At 43.3% G+C, this 22304-nt stretch overlaps 1 protein-coding gene across 11 annotated transcripts in view; it reads right to left on the reverse strand.

Moving 5' to 3' along the window:
- Positions 1-22304, reverse strand: part of kif26ba (kinesin family member 26Ba) — a 91686-nt gene that overhangs the window by 68504 nt on the left and 878 nt on the right. For 3 of the 11 annotated variants that reach the window (XM_037095102.1, XM_037095100.1, XM_037095099.1), the window contains exons 2-3: positions 20363-20560; positions 17921-18313 (exon numbers count right to left, since the gene is read on the reverse strand). In XM_037095102.1, the coding sequence (XP_036950997.1) occupies positions 17921-18313; positions 20363-20524 (555 nt within the window). In that variant the 5' untranslated portion in view covers positions 20525-20560. Of the gene's footprint in view, positions 1-17920; positions 18314-19008; positions 19216-19324; positions 19497-19653; positions 20561-20686; positions 20709-21427; positions 22076-22304 lie in introns of those variants that run through there. The other 8 variants (XM_037095108.1, XM_037095107.1, XM_037095101.1 and 5 more) reach the window with 8 other exon arrangements.

Below are 22304 nucleotides of genomic sequence, written 5' to 3' on the forward strand. Positions count from 1 at the left end.
TGAGTGTATCCATCAAGTGCATTGGTGGCCCATGATCACACACATTGGTCTCTCATGATGGAGAATGATAGTGTGCGTCTGTGTGTGTGCATGCGAAGGAGTCTGGTGCGTGAGCAAGGTCAATAACACCAAGGTTATAAATGACACACACACACACACACACACACACACACACACCTGGATGGACACACTTGTAGGATAAATGTTACGGTGACAGAGGTCAAACACAGGTCTCTCTCGCTATCGCTACAAAACACACTCTGTCTCTCAACTCTCAATCTCTTGTGTGGCATTTGTCTCTCACACTCTCAGGACAGGGCAGTTTGTCATCCAGCCTTCACATTCACCTGTATAATATCCAGGGACAGATGTTAGACTGAGAGCTGGAGACAGGTACACACATCTGGGGGGGGGACTAGTTTGTAAAAGAAAGGCTGCACATGTTGGCTTTCATCTAGCAACCTGCCCAGAGCATTTTTTAAGCTAAGCTTTTGTTAAAGCAATAGAGCTTTAAGAGCTGCTTCGCTTTCCCCACATGTGATTTACTGCCGGTCTTTCAGTCAAACTGTCTTCAGCGGAGGAGACATTAAGCTGTCATCAGTGCATCATTCACCTCAGCTACCAGTCAAGAAGGGATAAAGCACAGTCCAGTTTTTCCATCGTAAATTACTCAATGTGTCAGGCAGGAGATCAGAAACCTACACACAACATGATGTATTAAACCTTACTCAACCTTACTAAACCTTACTAAATTACTCAATGTGTCAGGCAGGAGATCAGAAACATACACACAACATGATGTATTAAACCGCAGGGCTGGGCGATATAGCCTTTTAGTAGCATTGCACTATTTTTGGGCTGTTTCACTATACACAGTTTATATCTTGATATTTTGAAATCGCCTAAAAAAAAACCTTCATAAATACTGGGACTGGTTGAAAGTTTCAAATATCACAACATTTTATGATCAATTACCTCCATATCGATAACACAGTAATACTGTAGGGATGAATATTGACACTTCCATAAAATATTAACACAATAAGATTTTTGATAAATAATTAACTATAAATCTATTGACTAAATGGATAAAGAAAGTTTAACAGTCTACTAAGTTCAAAAGACAGTCCTTGCAATCTCCCAATATAACAATATCTGAGACAATTCATAGTCTCATATCACAATAATGATATAATAACAATACACAGCCGAGCCCTGATGAATCATTTATTACTAACATGTTCAGAATGAACAGAAAGAACATCAGTATAACAGTATATAACACTAAAAGCATAGTGTTCATTATAAATGTCTGACCATGTTCAAATGGAGGGAGAGAGGCAGAAGAAGAAGAAGAAGAACGAGAGTAAAGACGAAAAAGAAGACGACAGATTGTGTGAAGAAGCATGAATGGAACAAAGCAAGTATGGTTATCGTGTCCAGATTTCAGGCTGAATGCGCAATTTATTTGTTGACTTAATAAGTAAACACCCAATTAACTCAGTGTGCGTATGGGAGTGAAAGCTAGCTAAGAGGCAGATTAGTGTTTTTGTAGCAGGCAGCAAAAATATCCCAAAGCAGAAACAGCTCTTCAATAGCATGTTAGGGAGCATCTAGACCAAATTTTCCTCTTTGTTTCTTTCTTTTTCCCCTCGGTGAAAAATAATTCAAGGATCTCGGTAGATTTTCTTTCTCTCTGTCTCGCACTCATTTATTACCTGCACACACACACACACACACACACACACACACACACACACAAACACACACACACTCCGCTCTCTCTCTGAAGTACTGTCTGTCTCCTTTAATCACCTTTTTAATTGGTCATTCTTTCATATGATCCACTAACGGGGGAAGGAGTTCGATGCATTTGGATACAATGGTTGGACACACACACACACACACACACACACACACACACGCCTGCATGAAGTCACTTGTTCCCACATTTAGATGAACAGACACACTCTTATGTCTACACACGTGCACACACACTCCCTTGTGATGTTTACACGCCATGTTAATAACAAAGAAAAACGCATTAGAATGTTTGTGTTGCCATGGCAATGCAGAAATTAATTAGCACGCACACACACACACACACACACACACAGCTAGCTATAGGGGATGTAAATTACCTGCTGTTTTCCATCTCGCTGGAGACTTTAAGTGTGTTTGTGTGCACATATTTGTGTGTGGATGTTTGAGCAGCATGTGTGCACTGTATAATGCTGTGTGTGTGTGTGTGTGTGTGTGTGTGTGTGTGTGTGTGTGTGTGTGTGTCAGTGATAATGCAGGTGTGAGAGGTGATGTTTTGGTACCCACATACACACCAATCTTCCTCTTGGTGCTCAAGTGTCAAGACACACACACAACCATGTGGTTTCACACCACCACCATCACTTGTCTCTGGATCAAGGGGACTGTCTGCACCACTTGCTGAGGGAAGTCCTTACTCTCAGCTGCAGCGAGTGCAGAAGCAGCAGGGTTGGATCACCCAGGGGACGAGACAGCGGCTTTGATGATCTAAGCAGTCGTGTTAGCAACCTTTGAGTGTTACTTCTTTGAATGGCTGTGGGCAGGCGACTCTCACGAAGCAGGGTCAGTGCGAAGGTCTTTAAAGGAGGCCTTCAGGGAGTCTCTGAGCCACATCCTCAGACCACACTGGTGACGTACTTTGGTCTGCAGCCTGCCAGAGGCCGCATTCATGCAGCCGCTGTTTGGGATTGACGACTATAATTAATTGCCTGTCTGGACGTTGCCATGGATTATCTTGGGTCAAGTGCTCATCAGCCATCCTGCTCCCAAAGTTGTGTTTACCTCACTGAACACACATATTCAAAAATAGCATCGCTCGATCAGTGTGTATGTGTGTCGCGGAACGTTAAACCCGATCAAAGACAGTACGGAGAACTGGAAACAGATGCTGTGGACGGATTAGATCAGCTACACAAAGTCTCTCTCTCTCTCTCTCTCTCTCTCTCTGTCATGCTCTCATGCAAACGAAAAAAGTATTTGTGCATGTTTCATGTATTCTTCATGCACATTTAAGAGAGTGTGTCTGCTGAGCTGCGTGTGTGTATCTACTGTGTGGGCAATGCTGCCCTCCCATTAACAGCCTGAGCCACAAATCTTGCCCCAGCTTGTACAGTGTTAAAACTACAGACAAGCCCCTCTCTTCTACAACATAAATAAGCTGACTGGCTGTAAGAGAGCCTGGTTTTTATAAGCTGGCCATCTACATCGGTGCTCAGCTGTAAATGAAATAGTTGTTTAAATTAGTGCCTGTTTTTTTTATGTGGAAGTGACTTGCTGGCGCCTGTTTTTAAATTATCTGGCTACCTGTGGTGGTGCCTGACTGTAAATGAACTGCATGTTAAGTCTGCAGTCTGTTTCTAAACGAGTGCACCATCTGCGTCAGAGCTACAATGCTAAATGAAGAATTTGCTACCAAAGCTACATGGGGAAATGATCTAGTTGAGCATGTTAGGTAGCTGCCAGTTAGCTGGTTGTCCTGCATCTGACAGACTTGACTTCATTGCTGGTAAATTGAAGTGGGGCAGTAGTGTATGTAAATGTCTGTTTTCACATGGGGTGTCTGCAGGAGGTGCAGGTGGCTCAGGGGGTTAATCCTGTAAAAACTCACCATAAACATACAGCTCATTTGTTGCCATCCTCTCTATACTCTTTAAAGATACAGCTAAATGGATTTCCAGCTAAACATAAATGGGTCAGTCATTCAATATCAGTCTTAATAGGGTCTGGATCTCTGAATATTCAGCATGGTGCTCTACTGTAAAAGGGTTGTCCAGCTGTGTCAGTGTCATGTCAGCTTCTAATTATTTCCAGTGAGAAATTTCTTCACCTAGCGTTGGTATTCTCCACACGCTGAACCAAAAGATCCACACAGAGGGAAGAGTCGGTAAGGGCCGGTCCAACACACTCAGCTACAAAGTTACTTTACAAGCTTTACTGACGACTGAAGTTACACACACTCCACCTTGAATTCCTCCAGTCAGAAACAAGCTACGGTAGTGTCACTCACTCTGCACGTGGTTGGTTCGATTGCCTCCTTGCTGACAAAGAAGGAGCCACGTTTGAAACTTCGGCAGTAAGTTACCAACAAACCTGTTTTTGAGGTTAAACTGAAAATGACGTTTCTATCAGATGTACTGTTTTTGGATACTGGTCTGACATAAAAATCCAAACAAGTTTTATGAGAATCACTAAAGAAATGTTTTGTAAGATAAAAACTGAATTGGCAAACAGTGTTTCAGGTACTGACAGTGAGCTTTCTGGCTAACTTTGGCATACTTTCAGAAATGCTATTAATATGCATTGTCCCTGTCAAATACAGTAAAAAATGATAATTAGTTGCATGTTATAGTCAGTGGAAACGTGAGAGCGTAGTAGAAATAGAAGTCAAAGTGTAAATTGCAAAAAGTGCAACAACAGGCCCTGGTCTCCTCTACAGGGCGTTTCAATGCAGGAAGCACAGTACACACAGAAAACCCGCTGCCTATAGCTCCAAGGCTTTCCTGTGTGTCATATCTGGACATGCTTGTAGTTTGAGTAAAGTATAATTCAGTGGCTTACTCTTTCACAACTCTTTTTTCCCCCCTTTCTTGTCCTCCACCTACTTCTTATCCATCATCCCTCAAGACCTCCATCCTACCCCTTCTCCTCTGCATCCCTCACCCTCCCTCTCTCCTTTCCTCTCTCCCCACTCTCTCTTTCCCCCTCTCTCTCTCTGACAGTGATGAATTGCCTGTTGGGTTGGGCAATCCATCTTGCCGTATCCCACACCTGAACTCACACTCTCACTTCACTACACCCCTTCTCCCCTTTTTTCCTCCTCTTTTTTTTCCCCACCCGTCCACGCTTCCCCCCCAGTATCCTTCCATCCCAAGGTTAGTGAGGCTCACTAGGGAGGAACTGAGGGTAAAGATCTGCCTGACAACTCCAGTTTATACAGTATATGCGCGCGCACACACACACACACACACACACACACACTAGCAAACAGGTGAACAGAACAGTCTGTGTACCCTGAGCAGAAACTCAAATATACAGGGGTCAGGGTTTTTCCTGGCTCAGAGTAAGTCACAATAGAAGAATGTAAACTGTAAACTATAACACAGTTTGATTTTGCAACCGCAGAGCTTGTTTTAAATGAGAATATAAATGCAAACATGTGCCAGGTCTTGTGCATGAGCCTACATCTGCTAACTCCACTTATAGGAGGCACCAGACTAAACAACATAAACATTCTTATCAATGTACAATTGAATAAATCGATGTGGACTGCACTTTATCACTTTCTCCGTCTTAGATTAGCATGTTAGCATACCAACATGTGCTTATAAGGACTAAACACAGTATTACGAAGAGGAATTTTCACAGACCGCCTCATATGTAACACAGTGTGTGTCTTAAAATTAGTGCTCTAAGTGCGCAGTACTGGCACTTTTACAATTTGCTCTTTGGCTGTTTCTTGCACTGTTTTATTTTCTTTGGGCGCTGTGAGTGAATCTGGCAAGAAAAACACACTGTATAATTTGTTTGAACTAGTCTCACAGATGTTTGTGATTTTGTTACTTACTTCCTCCATAGAGATGAGCATCAGACACAAACAAACATACAGCCCGCAAAGTGTTCACTGTAAAACCTGTATTCATATTTTATCTTGAAGACAATAAGAACGGACCATTCACACAAGAGTTTTTGACATAAAACATCTATACTAAATAAACTAAACAGATATTTAAATAGATAAAAATACGTAAGACCAAAATGTCCGTGTTTGACCAGGACTTCAAGCCAATTTGTCAGGTGGTTCCCTCTGGCCTGCACAAAGAGGTTTTATGTGTTTTAACATAAACCTGAGACCTCCTCAGGGTGTGCTCCGATCCTCCGGCAAGCCTTTACAAACCGAAACACTTTTTTAACAGTCTTATATCCATGAAAGTCAACTGAGCGTGCTTGCTCTTTTCCAGGCTTTTACAATCACACAGTAGCACTCATTCATACACAGGAGCTCAGTAAAGCAGCCACAGTGCTCCACTGTTGGCTCCTGAAAGGCAGCAGCCGAGGTTGATCAAGAGCCCAGTTGTTAATGAAGGAGGGGAAACTTATTCGTCCGAGTCTCCCAAGGATTCGATATGACAACAGTCTGGCCACAAGCTTGCATTATCCAAGGCTGGACTGGTCGTAACTTCTGTCGCTCCGGAGGACATGATCGGTCAGATATCGCCTCTATGCTTTGTCAGATATCCGACGGTAGATTCATTGAGACGGAATAAAAGATCAGAGATATATGGCGGTAAAGATTAAAGAGGGAGCGCCCTGTTATAGCATGACTCCCTCGCTGACACTGCATGTAGCCCGGTGTACAGTCAATAGCAGATAACAGTAAACAACAACAACCATTTCAAACCCTCTAAATCGAGGCCCCGCCGGCTCCATCTGCTCAAGGTAATTGGAAAGTTTAACGGCTAGAGGCTATTCTCTGTGTCTGACTGAAGCACAGAGTGGGAACAAACAGCCAATTTAATTCTGTCTGTCTCTTTTGCGCGCGCACACACGCACGCACACGCACACACACACACACACACACACACAATCTCTTTCCATCTATGCCTTGCCATCCTTGCATTGCCTATGAATTATTGCCTCTCCTTTTCTTTAAGCCTTTATTTTTCGACTGGTTTCTTCCCTTCTAGGTGGAAAGAGAATGATATTTATGTCTGCTAGTACGTGTAAAGGAATGGAAAGAACGAGAAATTATTGTTTAGTGTGTATCAGTTGATGAATCTTTCAGAAAGTGCAACCAAAAGGAGGAACAGACATGAAAGGCAAGGTTTTTTTTTAATTTTTTTAAAAAAAGAAACACGTCTCATATTGAAGCCCCATAAAAGAATAAAAGCCTTTTGTTTTACATACCGCAGTAAGCCTAATTGATCTACAACTACTGCAAAGAGCCGACTTGAAACTGCGGCTTAAATGTCAACCTTGTTCTCGTTTCACCTCCTGCCCTTTACAATGCTCTGACACAATGCACTCACTTAAAATACACACACGTGCACACACACATACACACGCACACACACACACACACACACACACATACAGTTCACTGCTCATCCTATCTTCGGCGTTAGCAGCCTCTTAACCTATATAGTTAAGCGAGGAATGTTCGCACACACACATTCTGCATCCCAGCAGTGCAGTGTATTTAGAACAGGAATGCCTTAACAGTACTTGTAAAACACGACAGACAACTGACTGACAGAGTCCTGCCTCTATTTTTGACCCTAAAAGGTAGGTCTGTTGCCAAAGTAAGCCCTCACACACACAGACACAGCGTGCAAGCCCACAGCCCCTTTGTGAGGGAAACTACGTCATCTCTTCCAACACGGACACTCATCTTTCCTTCTGCTTCTTTCTACATGCCTCTCCTATTCTCCGCTCTCTATTGTCTCTCTTCAGCTTCTAGCACTGTAGACATGAGGGATACAGGGTTTACTGCGCTGACAACAGCTGTGATCTAAAATTAGACCCACCATCCATTTAAAAAAAAACAGCAACCTTTGAACCTTGTTCACAGAATCACATTATTCCTCCGGATATGATGAAAGAACTACGGGTCTGGCAACATTAATCCTCAGCGGTTGAGGTGTCGAGTATTTTGAGATGAAATGTGATAATCTTTGTGAGTCTCTCGCATTTTTCAAATTCTGTTTAAAATAGGAACCATTAGGGTAACTTTAGTCAGATGATATTTGTTAGGCCTCGAAACACCGGCGTGTCCTCTCATCTGGCTATGAAGGCACAACATCAGATATTAGTGAGCTCATACTCATACATGTAAATAAACCTGCTAACCAACAGAGACACGTCACTGCAAAAAGGCTGCAGGAGGCTGTATGTGTGTGTATGTGTGTGTACATGTATGTGCACGTGTGAGTTTGACAGAAAACAAATTGATCCCGCTCCCTCCAGACGCTTCTTCAAGCTCATCGAGTTTCATCTGCATCGAGCAGATGCATCATGATGACTTCATCCCTTCTTTTATATTCCTCCCCACACCGCTGCACATCCAGCAACACCAACATCCAGACCTGCATGAGCAAACCTTGCAGAACCACCTGACTGTTGATGTTGAAGCAGCTGTTCACTGGATGATTCAAGCTGACAGACTGTGTCTTTTATAAAAGAAAAAAGGTAACGTCAGACTAACAGGTATCCAGTGTTTCTATTATTTCATGGATTTTAAAATTCTAAATTATTTTAGGATTAACCATTTGTCAAACAAATTATTGCACTTAAACATACTATATGGAACTTTGGACCATCTCAATTCAATCCTGTTGCCTCACTATGGCATATACGACCATCAGTGAGAGGTCGGCTATTTCAGGGTAATTATTATAGTTATTCTTAATGCCTGTGACCAGGTCATAATCCCACTTATCATGGTTGGATAAGTCATAAAATTAGAACAATTTTTAATGACAAAGTACTGAGGATGAATTGAGGACTCTGAGAAAGAAGCTGCTCTGTAGTCTAGTGGCGCAGTAAGATACAAAAATAAAGTTCACTTTGTTTCACCTACGTCATCATTCCTCCACGGAGGTCCCCAGAATCATCATCATTGAGGTTTCTTGCAGAAGCCTTGAGTAACAATGTGTATGCAACTCACATTTCCCCTTATTTCATGTGTTTTTAGTGTCACCCTAAAATCCTTTCCCCAAAATGGTCCCTTTAGCTGTATTGATTGAACAACATGCAGAGCAGGGGGCCCCAGGGACAGGATGGAAAACCACTGCTCTTAAAGCAACCAAAATTTCCTTTATTTGAAAGTTGAAAACTTAGTTTTCACAAAGTTAAAGTTAAAGAGGTGCACACAGAGACTTGCACGCGCACACACACACACACACACACACACACACCGTCTCTGTCACTCACACCTCAGCCTGTCATGAGATTTTCCTGGTGTGAGATGCTGAAGATAGACGTGTTATATCGGACCGTGTGATAGTCTGTGAGGCGCGAGTGTGAGGTGTGTTTGCATGTGCTCCTATGTGATATATCAGTGCATGACAGCCGCTTGGCTAATGTTCAAAGTGTGGTTCGCAGGTCTTCAAATAAACCGTCCTGCCAGACTCGCGGTGTCACAGAGTGCTGGAGCTGCCACCTGCGCTCACTGGAACACTGGCGCATTTTCACAGCTCATCTCGGCTCCGGATGATGTAATCGAGAAACTTTTAAAAAGTCTGAGTAAAAAGCACAGGAGGGGTAAGCGATGACTGAACAGACAGCACACTTAGCATTACTGACAGATGGATGGATGTGCACTTACACAACTTCAAAATAAAAAGCAATATTCTATAAATTGCACGTATGATTTGAAAATTGGAATCACAGCAAACATGAATATAATAAGTATGAAACTCTGGACAGGAGGAGACAGACAGACAGACTGTGTTGTGTTCTCCATTTATTTTTGTATTGTGTAAGTGATGGAGAGGCTGTTGCCATGGCAGCTACAGACCCCATGGCAGCAGGTGCTGTTGCCAAATTCACCACCATCCAGCAGCATGTGCACGTTTGTGTGTGCATGTGTTTGTGTGTGTGCACGTGTGTGTAGTGTGCATACACACATACCAGTATGTATGTGTAATAAAAAAAAAACGTTGTGTGTCTGTTTGTGTTCACTCATGCATGTAATTCGCCTGTTATTGCAAAGAGTGCATGAGCGGTGCGTATGCTTGTATGTAGAGGGGCAACACATGTAAAACCGTCTCTTCTGTGTCGCCGTGGAGTCCATCTACTGTTTATATGAACTGAATGTATATATTGGGGTTTTTTTTTGCCTTTATCTAACAGGAGACAGTAAAGAAAGTAGGATTGCACTGCTATCATCTAATGTTGTATGAAAATTGCAGTTATCATTCAATTTACATTTGCCAATGAATAATGCCTATTTGCGTATAATCGCCTATAGTCATGTCATTTAAAAAAAAAGATGTTCAAGTCTAATAATAATAATAATAATAATAATAATAATAATAATAATAATAATAATAATAATAAGGTGAACTTGTGAAATGTTCTGACATGGTTATCATACAATGAAAATCTCAGATCTGTTCAACCCTAACAGATTGATACTCCACCAGGCTGCCCTATCTTATGAATGTAAGTTTTGACCTTAATTCACCACAGAGTCAGTTAAACAGGGGAAAAACAAAGAAAAGAAAGCGATCCAAAACATTTCAAATCATTCACTGTACTAATGCCAAGTGACAAAAACAAACAGGCTTTGGTACAAAGTCCCTTGAATTTCTTTTAAAATCAGCCAGTGAGCAGAGTCTGCAGTCTTAGAGTCAAAATACAGCAAACTGGTGATGGCACCCACTGTGCAAACACTTGGTACTTTGAATATCCATCAAGTGGATTTAATAATGTGTGTTTTGTGCTAAATTTTTCTAATTAATGCACATTGGCAAACTTAGATTCTTCATCTGCTGTCTTTTGGAACTGACAAAGCTGTTTGTAGCGTCTCTGGCTCTTTATAGACAGGCAGGTTTCACACACAGAGTGTTGACTGTAGCAGCCTACTGGCTGTGGTAGTTAGACTAATTAAGTGTGTCCGCTCTGGGTCAGTGACTGTAATGACACTGATAGCACTATTAGGGAAAACGGTCTTCCTTCTTTTCTCTAACTACTCATTTTTCCCCCCTCTACTCCTCCTCCTTCTACTCCTCTAATTTTAAATCTCGGTCTCTTTCATTTTCCTTCCTTTCCCCAGAGCCTTATTTATAAAAAGAGAGTGTGTGTGTGACAGAGAAAGAAACACTCTGAGGTGGTGTTGTGAGAGTGAGGTGCAGATAATCAGAGAGGGGAAAGAGAGGTGGAAAGAAAAATGAGGTGTGAGAGTAGAAAGAAAACAGCAGAAGATGCCGTGTAGATTCTGGCCACGAGTCCATCTAACTGGTACCGGGCTGGACACATTTCGTCACCATAACTGTTTGTGTTCTTCAAGGTATACTTAACACAAAGTGCTTGGAAAAACTCCGCAGGGATTTCAGTCGATGCTAATTTGTTCCTGCAGTTTTTCAAGCAGCACATTCATGTTGGTTCCACCTCTTCCCAAAGGGGCTCTACTGGTTGAGATCTTTCAACTGTGTAGATGACAGAGGAAGATGAAGGAGGGGAAGTCCTTGTTATGTTTATCGTTAGCCACCGTGTGCTCCATGCCATTGTGCATCACTCACTGTATCTGTTTGGAGAAGGCTCGGGCAACTAGTCCTAATGAGATGCACGTGGTCCTTTTTTCTGCCTGCAAACATACATGCCAACCCCCTTCGATTTTCCCAGGAGACTCCTGTTTTTCATTGCCCCTTAACAGTTTCCTCCCCCAGCCACAATTTGACTGTATTTCTCCTGATTTATGATTTGTTTCTGGCACTGTACAGCGTGTAGCCTGCTGTACTGCTGCGCCTCGTCCTCCTCAGTCAGTGAGAGACACACTGAGAGAATGGAGAGGAGAAAGGATATTTCAACACATTTCATACGTCCCAGAGAGAAGAATTCCCATCACCTACAGAAAGTTTTAAAGGAAAGGGGCTGTAAAATCTGCAACATTTTATTTTTCTGTCAATCATAATTGAGAAGCTGTCAAACACATCTGTTGTGTGCAAAAAATACAATAAATGTATGAATGAATGAATGAATGAATGAATGAATGAAAAAATGGAAAGTGTTTTTTAGAAGGCAAATTGTTTTGCGTTTTCCTAAGAATCGAAAGAAAAATGAAATTATTACTTTCATATTTTGTTTCCCGTTCTTTAAATGCCACCAGATTGTAGGAAACACAATCTTCGGATCACAAATTTTTTGAGGGTAGGACCCCCAGAACCCTGCTTTGGTTTTTAAATCCTCCCAATTTTTGAGGACTCATTGTTGAGAAGAAGTAGTTTTAATAATATTAAAGTTAACTACATGCTGGCTTTGAAGGCTTATGAACAGAAATGTGTTGCTATTTCATTGTTTACTATATCTTTTACCATAAATCCTTACATTTTATGAGAAGGTACAGTACAGTGTGTGTGTGTGTGTGTGTGTGTGTGTGTGTGTGTGTGTGTGTGTGTGTGTGTGTGTGTGTGTGTGTGTGTGCTCAGGGGGGTTGGGACAACTTGACATAAGCCCGGTGAGAAGCTCTTCAATTCAGCCTGCATCAGCATCCCTGCCTCCCCTCACACACACTCATCTATCCATCCAGTACGTCTTGCTGTTATTGATGAAGCCACCTCTTTATATGGTAATGTCTTTCACACCTGAGAGGCATCAGGAGGGCATGATCGCTCTCTCTCTCTCTCTTTACGCACACACGTGCACACACTACCGCACTACTGTAGCTATATATATTCTATCTCACCTGTCGCCAAAAAACAGACACACGCACGCTAAGGCGCCCTATTATTCTCATGAGCTCCGTATATTTTCACCCTCTCTGTGCCTCTCACCAACACGCACACAGCTATGAGCAGCCCATTAACGCTGATGGAGATATGTATGCGGCTCACATCTGTCACATGTCGCTGCCGTGGCAACACCAGCTGCCGCGGTTACCGCAGGCCTGCTTCTGTAGTATTATGGGATTTGGTTATTACAGGATAGCTAGCTACCTGTATGCGGAGACACGTCCCTTTGGGGGCAGACCACAGAGCAATAATACACCACCATTTGATCTGATAAGTAGACTAATTACAGACAAATGACTGGCTTTGGGTGAAAATTACCTCATAACGGGAATTAGTTAAATTGATTATATCCACAATAGTGTTTTGGTGAGTCGGAAAGGCATCTGACACAGAAGATCATAAACCTCAGTTTACCTGATGTCATGAAGATGTTTCTGATCATGCTGGGTATTGCAAGAATACAAGGATATCAGGATTAATTCTTTTAGGACAAGATGAGGATGTTCTGCACATTATTTCCTAAAAGCAACATTTAACACATCATATTATTAAAGGAGAGATATCTGCTCAGTTCAGGTATTTTGGGTTACTACAAGAAATAGGTTTACATACATACAAAAAGAGAGGCCAGTAAGGCAGCACTGTATTCTCCCTCTGTTTGAGACACTCTGTTATAGTTCCTGTCTCTTTAAGGCCCCCCTCTCAGATGCCCAGTCTCCTCTGATTGGTCAGCTCACACACGCCTGACCCAGCTGTGCTAAATCAATTCTTGCATGTCAAAGTAGTCACTAGACATAAATTATGCACATTTGCAACATGGTGGCGTAGTGTGATGTCATGAAGTCACATAATTAAAGGCAGGACTACTGACAACGAGGTTCAGGAGCAGCGTTGCCTGTGGGAGAGAGGAGCTTCTCTTGGTGTGGACTCAAACCTTTTCAACTTTCCAGACCTTTTACATGGACGAGAACACAAATAAAACTCTGAAGGATAGGAAAAATGAAAAAGCACAATAGGTCTCCTTTAAGTAATTTGCTGTTTCTTATGAATTCTTTTAAATTCAGGGGAACAAATGTCTCCAGATCACCAATCACAAACTCCATACTGGAAGGTTTATGTACTCTCTATTCAAAACTTCACTTACGATCTATTCAAACTTGGAATGCTCCTGTCACTGCACTCTATCTCAGCTTTTGTAATGTGCATTAAAGTCAAAAATTAATGAACTGGGCAGCTGCTGGCAGCTGTTTAATCTACAGCCAAATATGAATGAAGTGCATGTATAAATATATATATAATCTCCAATCCAACATGACCAAATTTACAACAACAAAAAAAGTCCACATGAAAGCAGTCTCAATAAATCAGAAGTTGCAAGTAAGAGGTCCTCAGGGAGAGAATATATTCACAAACATGTCCTTTTATGGTGTCATTTATACGTCTGTAGTGGGACTGTATACGTTTCACTTTATAAACATACATGGTTTTGACTTTCAGCTGATCTGAAACAGACACTTTGCTGGTGATTTAAACACACACACACACACACACACACACACACACACACACACACACACACACACACACACATTGACCCACTTTCCTGAGCTGAACTGGACCAACCAAAAGCAGATCACCCTGCATCCATGTATGATTTGGGTGTGGATATAAGGGATGCATACACATACACAGACAGACACACGGTTACACACACCAGTAGAGCGGGGACAGAGGCCTTAAGTGACTACAGCTGTGGAGCCAGATGTGCTTTTGAGTCCTGTGGTTACAAGTGCGTGTGCACTTTGCGCACGCGTGTGCACGCCTAAACCTGAAAACCTACTCTGCTCGTTGTAATCCCTCAACAGAACACTCTTTTGGAATACACACACACACACACCCATACTGCCTCAGGGCAAAATGACCTCCTGCCTGTCTCTCTCTCTCTCTCTTTCTCTCTCTCTCTCTCTCTCTGTCTATCTATCTCTGTCTCTCTTTCTCTCTCTCTCTCTCTCTCTCTGTCTATCTATCTCTGTCTCTGTCTCTCTCTCTCTCTCTCTCTCTCTCTCTCTCTCTCTCTCTGTGTCTCTCTGTCCTTTAGTCTCCAGCTGACTGAGTAACAGCAGCAATAAAGCTAAATGAACAATGTGACCCCGTTGAAATGGATCGCAGTTTAATTTGAGGATGGCATTAAAGTCACATCGGGAAAGAAACATAGGTCCTTCGAATATTATTCTATCTGTCATGCCTCCTTAGAGCCACTAGGGAGCAGACTAATCTTTAATTTGATAGATTTGATTTATTGAAAGATTGACTGCGTTGGGACAGACCATTTCATAAACAGCAAATAAACACCTCACAGAAAAACAGTTTGCTGTAACTAACAGTTTCTTATCCAACAGACAAGTGGATCCACACACACACATACACACACACACACCACAAAGCAATATCTTGATAGCAGGGAGCCTAATTCTGACATGGACACGTGTGTCTGTGTGTGTCTTCCTTTACTCACAAAGTGCTAAACAAACTGCATCATAAACATGCTAAATGGCTTACAAACACACACACACACACACACACACACACACACTGAACTGCAGACACTGAAACAGCAAAATATTCAACAGTGAGACCGGTGAAGGTCATCATTTGCATAGTATTAGCAGCCCTGTGTGTGTGTGTGTGTGTGTGTGTGTGTGTGTGTGTGTGTGTGTGTGTGTGTGTGTGTGTGTGTGTGTGTGTGTGTGTGTGTGTGTGCATGTGCATGTTGCTGGCATGGGTCAAGCACAAGCTATCATGTATTCATATCCAGAGACAAAGACAGGTCTACATAGTTCAGAGGTGTGTGTGTGTTTGTGTATGTGCGTGTGTGTGTGATGTATGTTTTTATTCTAGCTGTGAGGGGTCACATATGTCCCAGTGTCCTGTGGGAATAACATGGGGTGTCATGCTGACAGTGCAACAGGAAGGGACACACACACACACACACACACACACACATACACATTCAGCTTAAGTGCTGCTCTGGCACATTTGGTGAAAGAGAAGGATTATTAGGTCACACTGCTTCACCAAGGACACGAGTTCAGCTTCGCCCCGACACAAAACACCTACATACTGTAGGTCAGTTCACTCATGAAGGAATCTAAGTGATCCTGACTGGCTGGGATTGTTAGTCCTTCATGAAAGTAAATGAGTTATACCATGAAGAAAGTAATGAGAGGTCTAATTGACAGCTCCATTACTTCATTTTAATGTGATTCATTCATGCAAGAAACTCTGCAGTCTGGAGCCACTGACTGATCCTGAGTCAGTTAATCACAGGACTCACAGGCAAGGAAAGAGGAAAACGTCATTTCGGAACACATTTCAGAAGCACATGTCTACTCCGACTGTGAAATCACTACGAGAGTACCCAATGTGGCGCAGCAAACACACAGTCTGACTGATTTTTACACTTCCGCAGTCCATTTTTTCATTCATGCTTTGAGTTTGAATCTGCAGCTGCTAAAGGGAAAACTTCACTTTTAGTGTTTTACATTTTCCACAAACACACACACAAGTGCCTACACCAATTACTGTTCTGTAATACAGTAAGTCATGTGCCTGTGCTATTCTACCATGCAATAAAGTTAACCACAATGGGGAAGCTGTAATAAGCCTGAACTAAACCAAACCTCACAAATAACATTTTAATTAGTGGTCTGCCCACCGACAGTCCCCATTAACTCCCACTGCTCCTAACCATTTCCAACTGGCATGTTCTCGAGCTAATCAGAACCCACCGTCTCCACCTGTCTCTGCCTTACTGGCTGTACAGTAACTGCGGCCCAATCTCTGACTGCCTCTCGCTGGATGCACTTTATTAGCCCTGCGGTGCATAATGCATGCTAATTTGTTACCAATTAACTCCGAGTCTGATGTGCGGCCCCGCTGTATTCATAACTAAAATCCAGTCAACTGCGGCAGGAGATCATTGAACCCAGAGGCAGCATGTTTTCAAATTTATGCAGAGTCAAAAGCCTGGCCAGGAGGGCTTTCACTGTGGTTTGTTTTCATTCCTTCTATGCGCATAACTGCTCCTTTTTCTTAATCTGACACGAGCGCAACACCACAACTGGCGTGAAACCCACCAAACAGCAAATGTTCCAGTAGTGCAAAGCCACATGATTAAATAATATTAGTTAACCCTAACCCTAACCCCAACAAAGGTTTCTTTCGTTGGTCACAATGTGTGAGCTATAAAACGTCAAAGCTCTTTCTTTCCTCATTCTTCTTATTTTGTGGTTGTGTTACCCATGTTCCAGTCAGGGTGTGGGGAGGAAGGAAGGGAAACTCTCAAGACTAGAGGGACAAATAAGAACTCTTCTGTAAGGCTTCTGATGAATGTCATATCAAACATGGATAAACAAGAGTATGTGCTTATATAGGTTATGTGCTAGATATGTAAAAAAATAAATAAATCAACAACATTTGCCCAGGTGCTCCACAGCCTCCAGTCCAAACCACTAGCTGCAGGGCTAACTGCGCTATCTAGCGAACCGCAGCTTCAGTAAGCAGCAGTAAGCAGTAACTCTGGTGATATGCTGCCCTCTACTTCTTTAGAGTGTAGTTTCGACAGGTAGCCAAGTACCACACACGTATGTAACAGCTGATGATTTGTTGACATATTCAACCTAACTTCCAGTATTGGGAAAAATACAAATTTAAGCACAAAATAAAATGTGTGTGCATGATGATGAATATGTAAAGCATATGATTTTATACTGTATCATAAATCAACCAGCAACACTCCGGGGCTCTCGATCTGCCTGTTGAGAATCACTGTGCTAATGGAATTAAAATGGATTATATGGATTAGGCCAAGAAAAAGAAATCACCTGTCAAAGAAAAAATTACAAAAAGGCAGCAATCTATACGGATTCATGTCTCCTCTAAGTGGTCAGTTTCCATCAGTAATCCATCATGTTAATTCCCTCAAAAGGTGAAAAAGCAAAAATCAACATTGTCTTGTCTGTGTCATCTATTTTCTTGTTTTTCTCACCACTCTGTCAGGAATTGATTAACAGCTTCAGATATGATAATTATCATAAATCCCAAAGGCTGTTTGCTCTCCGCTTGTTTTCAACAGCTGGTCGAACAAGGGGCTGCACAAATTACTGCATCCTTATGATTTATGAGAACAATAACTCTAGCTGCACAGCAACACAGAAAGCAAGGGAATGATTGGAGGCCGAGTCTTTCATGAGCAACCGAGTTAATAAGTGTCACTGTCCAAATGCCACAGTTAATGAAGAAACAGGTTCTTTTCGGAGGCTGTGCTACTGAGCATAACCAGCTCGCCACTGGGTGACAGGTTCCTCAAAAACATGCATGCAGTATGATCCACAACACCCATTCATACGAGCAGATGGTGTAGTTTTTACCTTGCTGGAGTAAGGTCCGGGGATGAGCAGTTTCAGTGCTTGTCTTTTCAGCTCTGTCAGCCGAGCGTTGCAGTTCTCGCACCAGATCCCTCTTTCGCTGCCAGGGGAACTTCCGCTGCCAGAGGCCGGTGATCCTGTCCCAAAACCTGGGGAGCCACCTAGAGAACCGGGAGACTCTGTCCCAATCCCCGGAGAGATGGTCCCGGGGGATCCAGAGAAGGAGCCTGGCGAGGAGATTCCTGAGCCCGGGGACGGGGTGCCCGTGGAGCTCGGCATGGAGCCGGCTCCCTCCGGGGCCGGGCGTGTGCTGGAGCGGGAGGTTTCCTCGTAGGCCTTTCGGTACCATGTGTCCGGGAAGAAGGAGGCAGATTTGGTCGGGGAAGTGTCGGGCACCTGTGGAAGGAAAAAAAAAACAGCTTGATTAATGTCTTGGCTGCAGACATTTTGACATCACAGGAGCGACACATGTCTGAATATTAATATTAATTAACAATGACTGCAGATGATTCCCCACAGGCTAAGCAGGTCCAGGCCCCTGCTACCGTGCACGCTGCCTCACTGGTGGCTTACAGGGAAGCATACATGGAACTGATCCAACATTGATTTTATTAAAACGGTTATTCCTAATTAGACCAGTGCTTTTCTGCTTTTACAAGTCCAATGTGGAAACCTTTACTGTGTTCATATGTGCCACAGCCCAGTCATCCAAGAGCACACAACATGTTGCACGGGTTGGGATGAGGTCAAAATAATGAGGAGAGGGTGAGGGCACGTGTCTCATATCATGTAAATGAAAGTCAAGCATCCACCGAGCCAGATTCAGCACGCTGGATATTTTGTTGAATTTATCAAATCAAATCGAATTTGTGGGTCTGATTAACATGTGTCTGAAATTCATGAGAGAGAATCAACAATCAAACCAATAATTGATAAATGGTGAACATCCTGCTCTGGAAAGACTTTGCAGGCTGATCATAAAGTAGACAGTCGGTTAAAAATGCCCATCGGGAAGTGGCGTTAAACATTGACCGTGATGGTGTTGCAACCCAAGTTGAGGCAGTCAAAATATCAGATGCTGCCATCATTACCATCTAAACAGGATCAAGTCAGGTTCCCTGTGGAGACCTGTGTTGTGCTCCTCCATTCAGACCGCCGCATGGGATGGGAACATCAAATGAGCCACAAGGAGTTGAAAATTAGATCTTTTGCGGCTGGGTGAATCCAGTCAGAGAGAGGAGGGACCCATTGATGTGGTGCTGCCGGCGTCGAGAGGCTGCTGCACTCCCTCACAAGCTCTACAATAAAGCAGCAGGGCCAGATAGGTGGGGATGCACAAGGTGGGTTTTTAATAATGTGAGTTATAAATTAAGGCACATTAGGCTGTGGGAGGTGTGAGCGTGGCACCTGATTTCCTCGGTCAGTGATAATTAAGAGATGTGGGAGATCTATCAGTGAGAATGCAGACCGCTGTTGTGACACCAGGAGCGGTGATGTGTGAAATGTGATCTTCAAAGAGGCATCAATCAGCTGTGTGGACACAAATCTACTGGAATGGGCTTTTCATGAGTCTCACTGCCTGAAAGAAACGGTGAGAAAACTACAGCTTCTTGTGAAAATGGGTGTGTGAGATGAAGTGCATGCAGGACTGAACGGATGGTTAAGTTTTTTTTTTTTAAGCTACCAGAGGGGGGGAGTGTCCACCTCTCCTCAGCTACTCAGGATGAATCACCTACCCCATATTTTCTGCTCCGGCTGCTCACAGACCTCTCCTTGGTCCCCGACAGTGAAGTCATGTTGGGGGGTGAGAGGAGGGGGGTGAGGACAGGACAGGAGAGGACAGGAGAGGAGAGGAAAAAGACCCTCTGCTCCTGCTTCACATTCAAAAAGAAGAAGAGAAAAAAAAGAGAGAGACCACCGGATCGATTTCAATTAACCACAACGCCCCTGCAGTTTTCTCTTCTCAGTCTGGAGGCGACCTCTTCCAAACGCATGTGGAAACCGCTTACATCCCCATTCCATCGCCAGGAGAGAGACCCCCCCTCCAGCCCCCCCGAAGACAGAGGAAGGGGAAAAAAAGAATGAAATAAATCCTAGATGTTTTTTGTTTTCTTTTTCCTTGTGGAGAAAACCCTCGGGCCACTTCTAAAAAGGCGAACTGATAAATCACACAGGTCGTGTGAGAACGCAGCAGACCGCTCCCTGTCTGAAGCTCCCTGCTCAGCGGCGCTCCGGACTGGCATCGCACTCAGCCCTGCCTCTCTCTCCCATCAAGCTCTGCGTCTGAGGCTGCCCAGGTGAAACAAACCAAACACAAAAAAGAAAAAAAAGAAGGAAAAAAACAGCCTTCGGGGACCAAAATCCCCTCCTCACGGGCCACAGACAGAGTCACGACTCATTAGATGGAGCGGGGATCTGGCGGGTGCCGAGTCCTCGCAGGTTAACCTGTGCTGCAAGTGTCACACTGCCTGCGTCCTCCTGTTGGACTTCCCGAGGCTCCGCACTCTGCCGAAGCCAGCAGCGGACTGGAGAGACCGCGCAGAGGCGCACATCTGGAGGAGGGCGGAGCCGACCCTGCCCCTCGTCGACCACAGGGCCAATACACATCCAGAGGTTCCAGCTGAGTGGCAGGTACACCGCTGCCTGTGGGAAGAGAGAGGAACCTGGACTTTTTAAATGATGGAGGCTCGCAGCATTCATTTGAGATGTTCTTGGTGTGTTTTCTAACTCGACTGAATGTTATTCACGGTGATTTCTTTGCGAACTTACGAGGATTTAGTGACCTGTGGATCACTGTGGAATCCAAAATTAACAAACACACAGGTTATTTAAGATTGATTCCACTAGACATTTATAATAAAATAAATTCTATTTACAGCTCACGACAAAATAATAATAACTGTTCCCCAATCAGAGTTTCATCACTGGCAGTGAGGAGAAACAGCAACTGGACACGAGAAATTAGATAGTAAATAGTAATAAACAAATTAAATTGAAAGAAAATGTAAATGAACAGTAAACCGACCCAAATAACTAAAACACTGCCTGGACTCAAGCTACCTGGAAATGTCTGTTCTCAGACTGTGGTATTAGTACCACTGCCACTACACAAGCTCCCTCTAGTGGCACGTAGAGGAACCAGAGATGCGTTATTTGAAAATCTTATAAATCACCATTACTTTGCAGAAAAAACAACAGTTTCCAGGTAGAAAAGGGGATGCTGATTTGTGTAGTGGTGACAAGAGAAATCAGCAAGCTTAGCTGTATCTGTAAGGATTAAGATATATATTTAAACATCTCAGTCCGATCTATCTGAAGTCTCCGCTGTGCTGATTTCATGTACTACTTTGGAACCCCCCCCCCCCCCCAGCCCCCCCACAGAATAAAGCATTTTGCTTCGGTCCCCCAAAAAGCTAGAAACAGCCCTGGGACAGACAGATGGATGAAGATGAAGAAAAAAGCAGCAACTTCCAGAGAGAAGCTTGGTTACAACTAAGATAGGGACCTGACCTGATAAAGCAGCTGTCCAATCCTTGAACTTTAAATATGTAGCTTTACTCCAACAAACACATTTTGGGGCCCCTGCAGAAACACATTTTTTAAATCTTTGTGAGTCTTGGAGTCTTGGAGTGCAAGAACCAATCAATCAATCTGCATTAACTTCAATGCCTTCTTACAGGCTAGTGGAGGAGTCACCTGAGTGTTTTCAGGAACCACTGTATTGTGCCAGAGAGCAGCTTATGAGTGGTTACACAGCGCCCTCTACTGTTGCCATAAAGTTATTACCTTAGAAATACAGACACCTAATAGCTGAGTGTATAAAGAGCAGAGGCACTTTAACAGTCAACAACAGTATATGGGCACTGAGGCGATGAGGATGAGGGTCACAATCCTCCTCCAGAGAGAAGCGAGTTGGATCGACCTCCTCGACGCTTCCAGGGGGAGTGAATGAGGAGATTTCAGTGGGTTCTTCCCTGCGATATGAATATGTGACGGCCATGCCTATCGTGGCTGGTGGGCTTCGTGTGTCATCTCCTATTATTTGTCATGGTTTTGAGCGTACCTTGACAAATATGTGATATTTTGTTGTGAGATTTTGTGTGCATGAGACCCTGTGTGGTCCTGTGCACAGGATACAGGCATCTGCTGGGCAACCTATAATTAGCACACCTGTGTAGTGTGACTGTGAATGTGCCAGATCACATGAAGGGTGTCTTGCCCAAAACATCCATGTAGCAAGAATAAAAATTATCATTGCTGATACATTAATGTCAACAATGCTTCAGTTTGTGACAAGTGACCAAAGTTATCAAATGTGGTGGAGTCGATTTAGAATGATGTCTATCTTGAAGAGAAAGAAAGTAACTGGGCTTTGTGGCAGGACAGA

Source organism: Acanthopagrus latus, chromosome 4 (assembly GCF_904848185.1).
Source record: "Acanthopagrus latus isolate v.2019 chromosome 4, fAcaLat1.1, whole genome shotgun sequence".
In the NCBI taxonomy this organism is placed as follows: Eukaryota; Metazoa; Chordata; class Actinopteri; order Spariformes; family Sparidae; genus Acanthopagrus; species Acanthopagrus latus.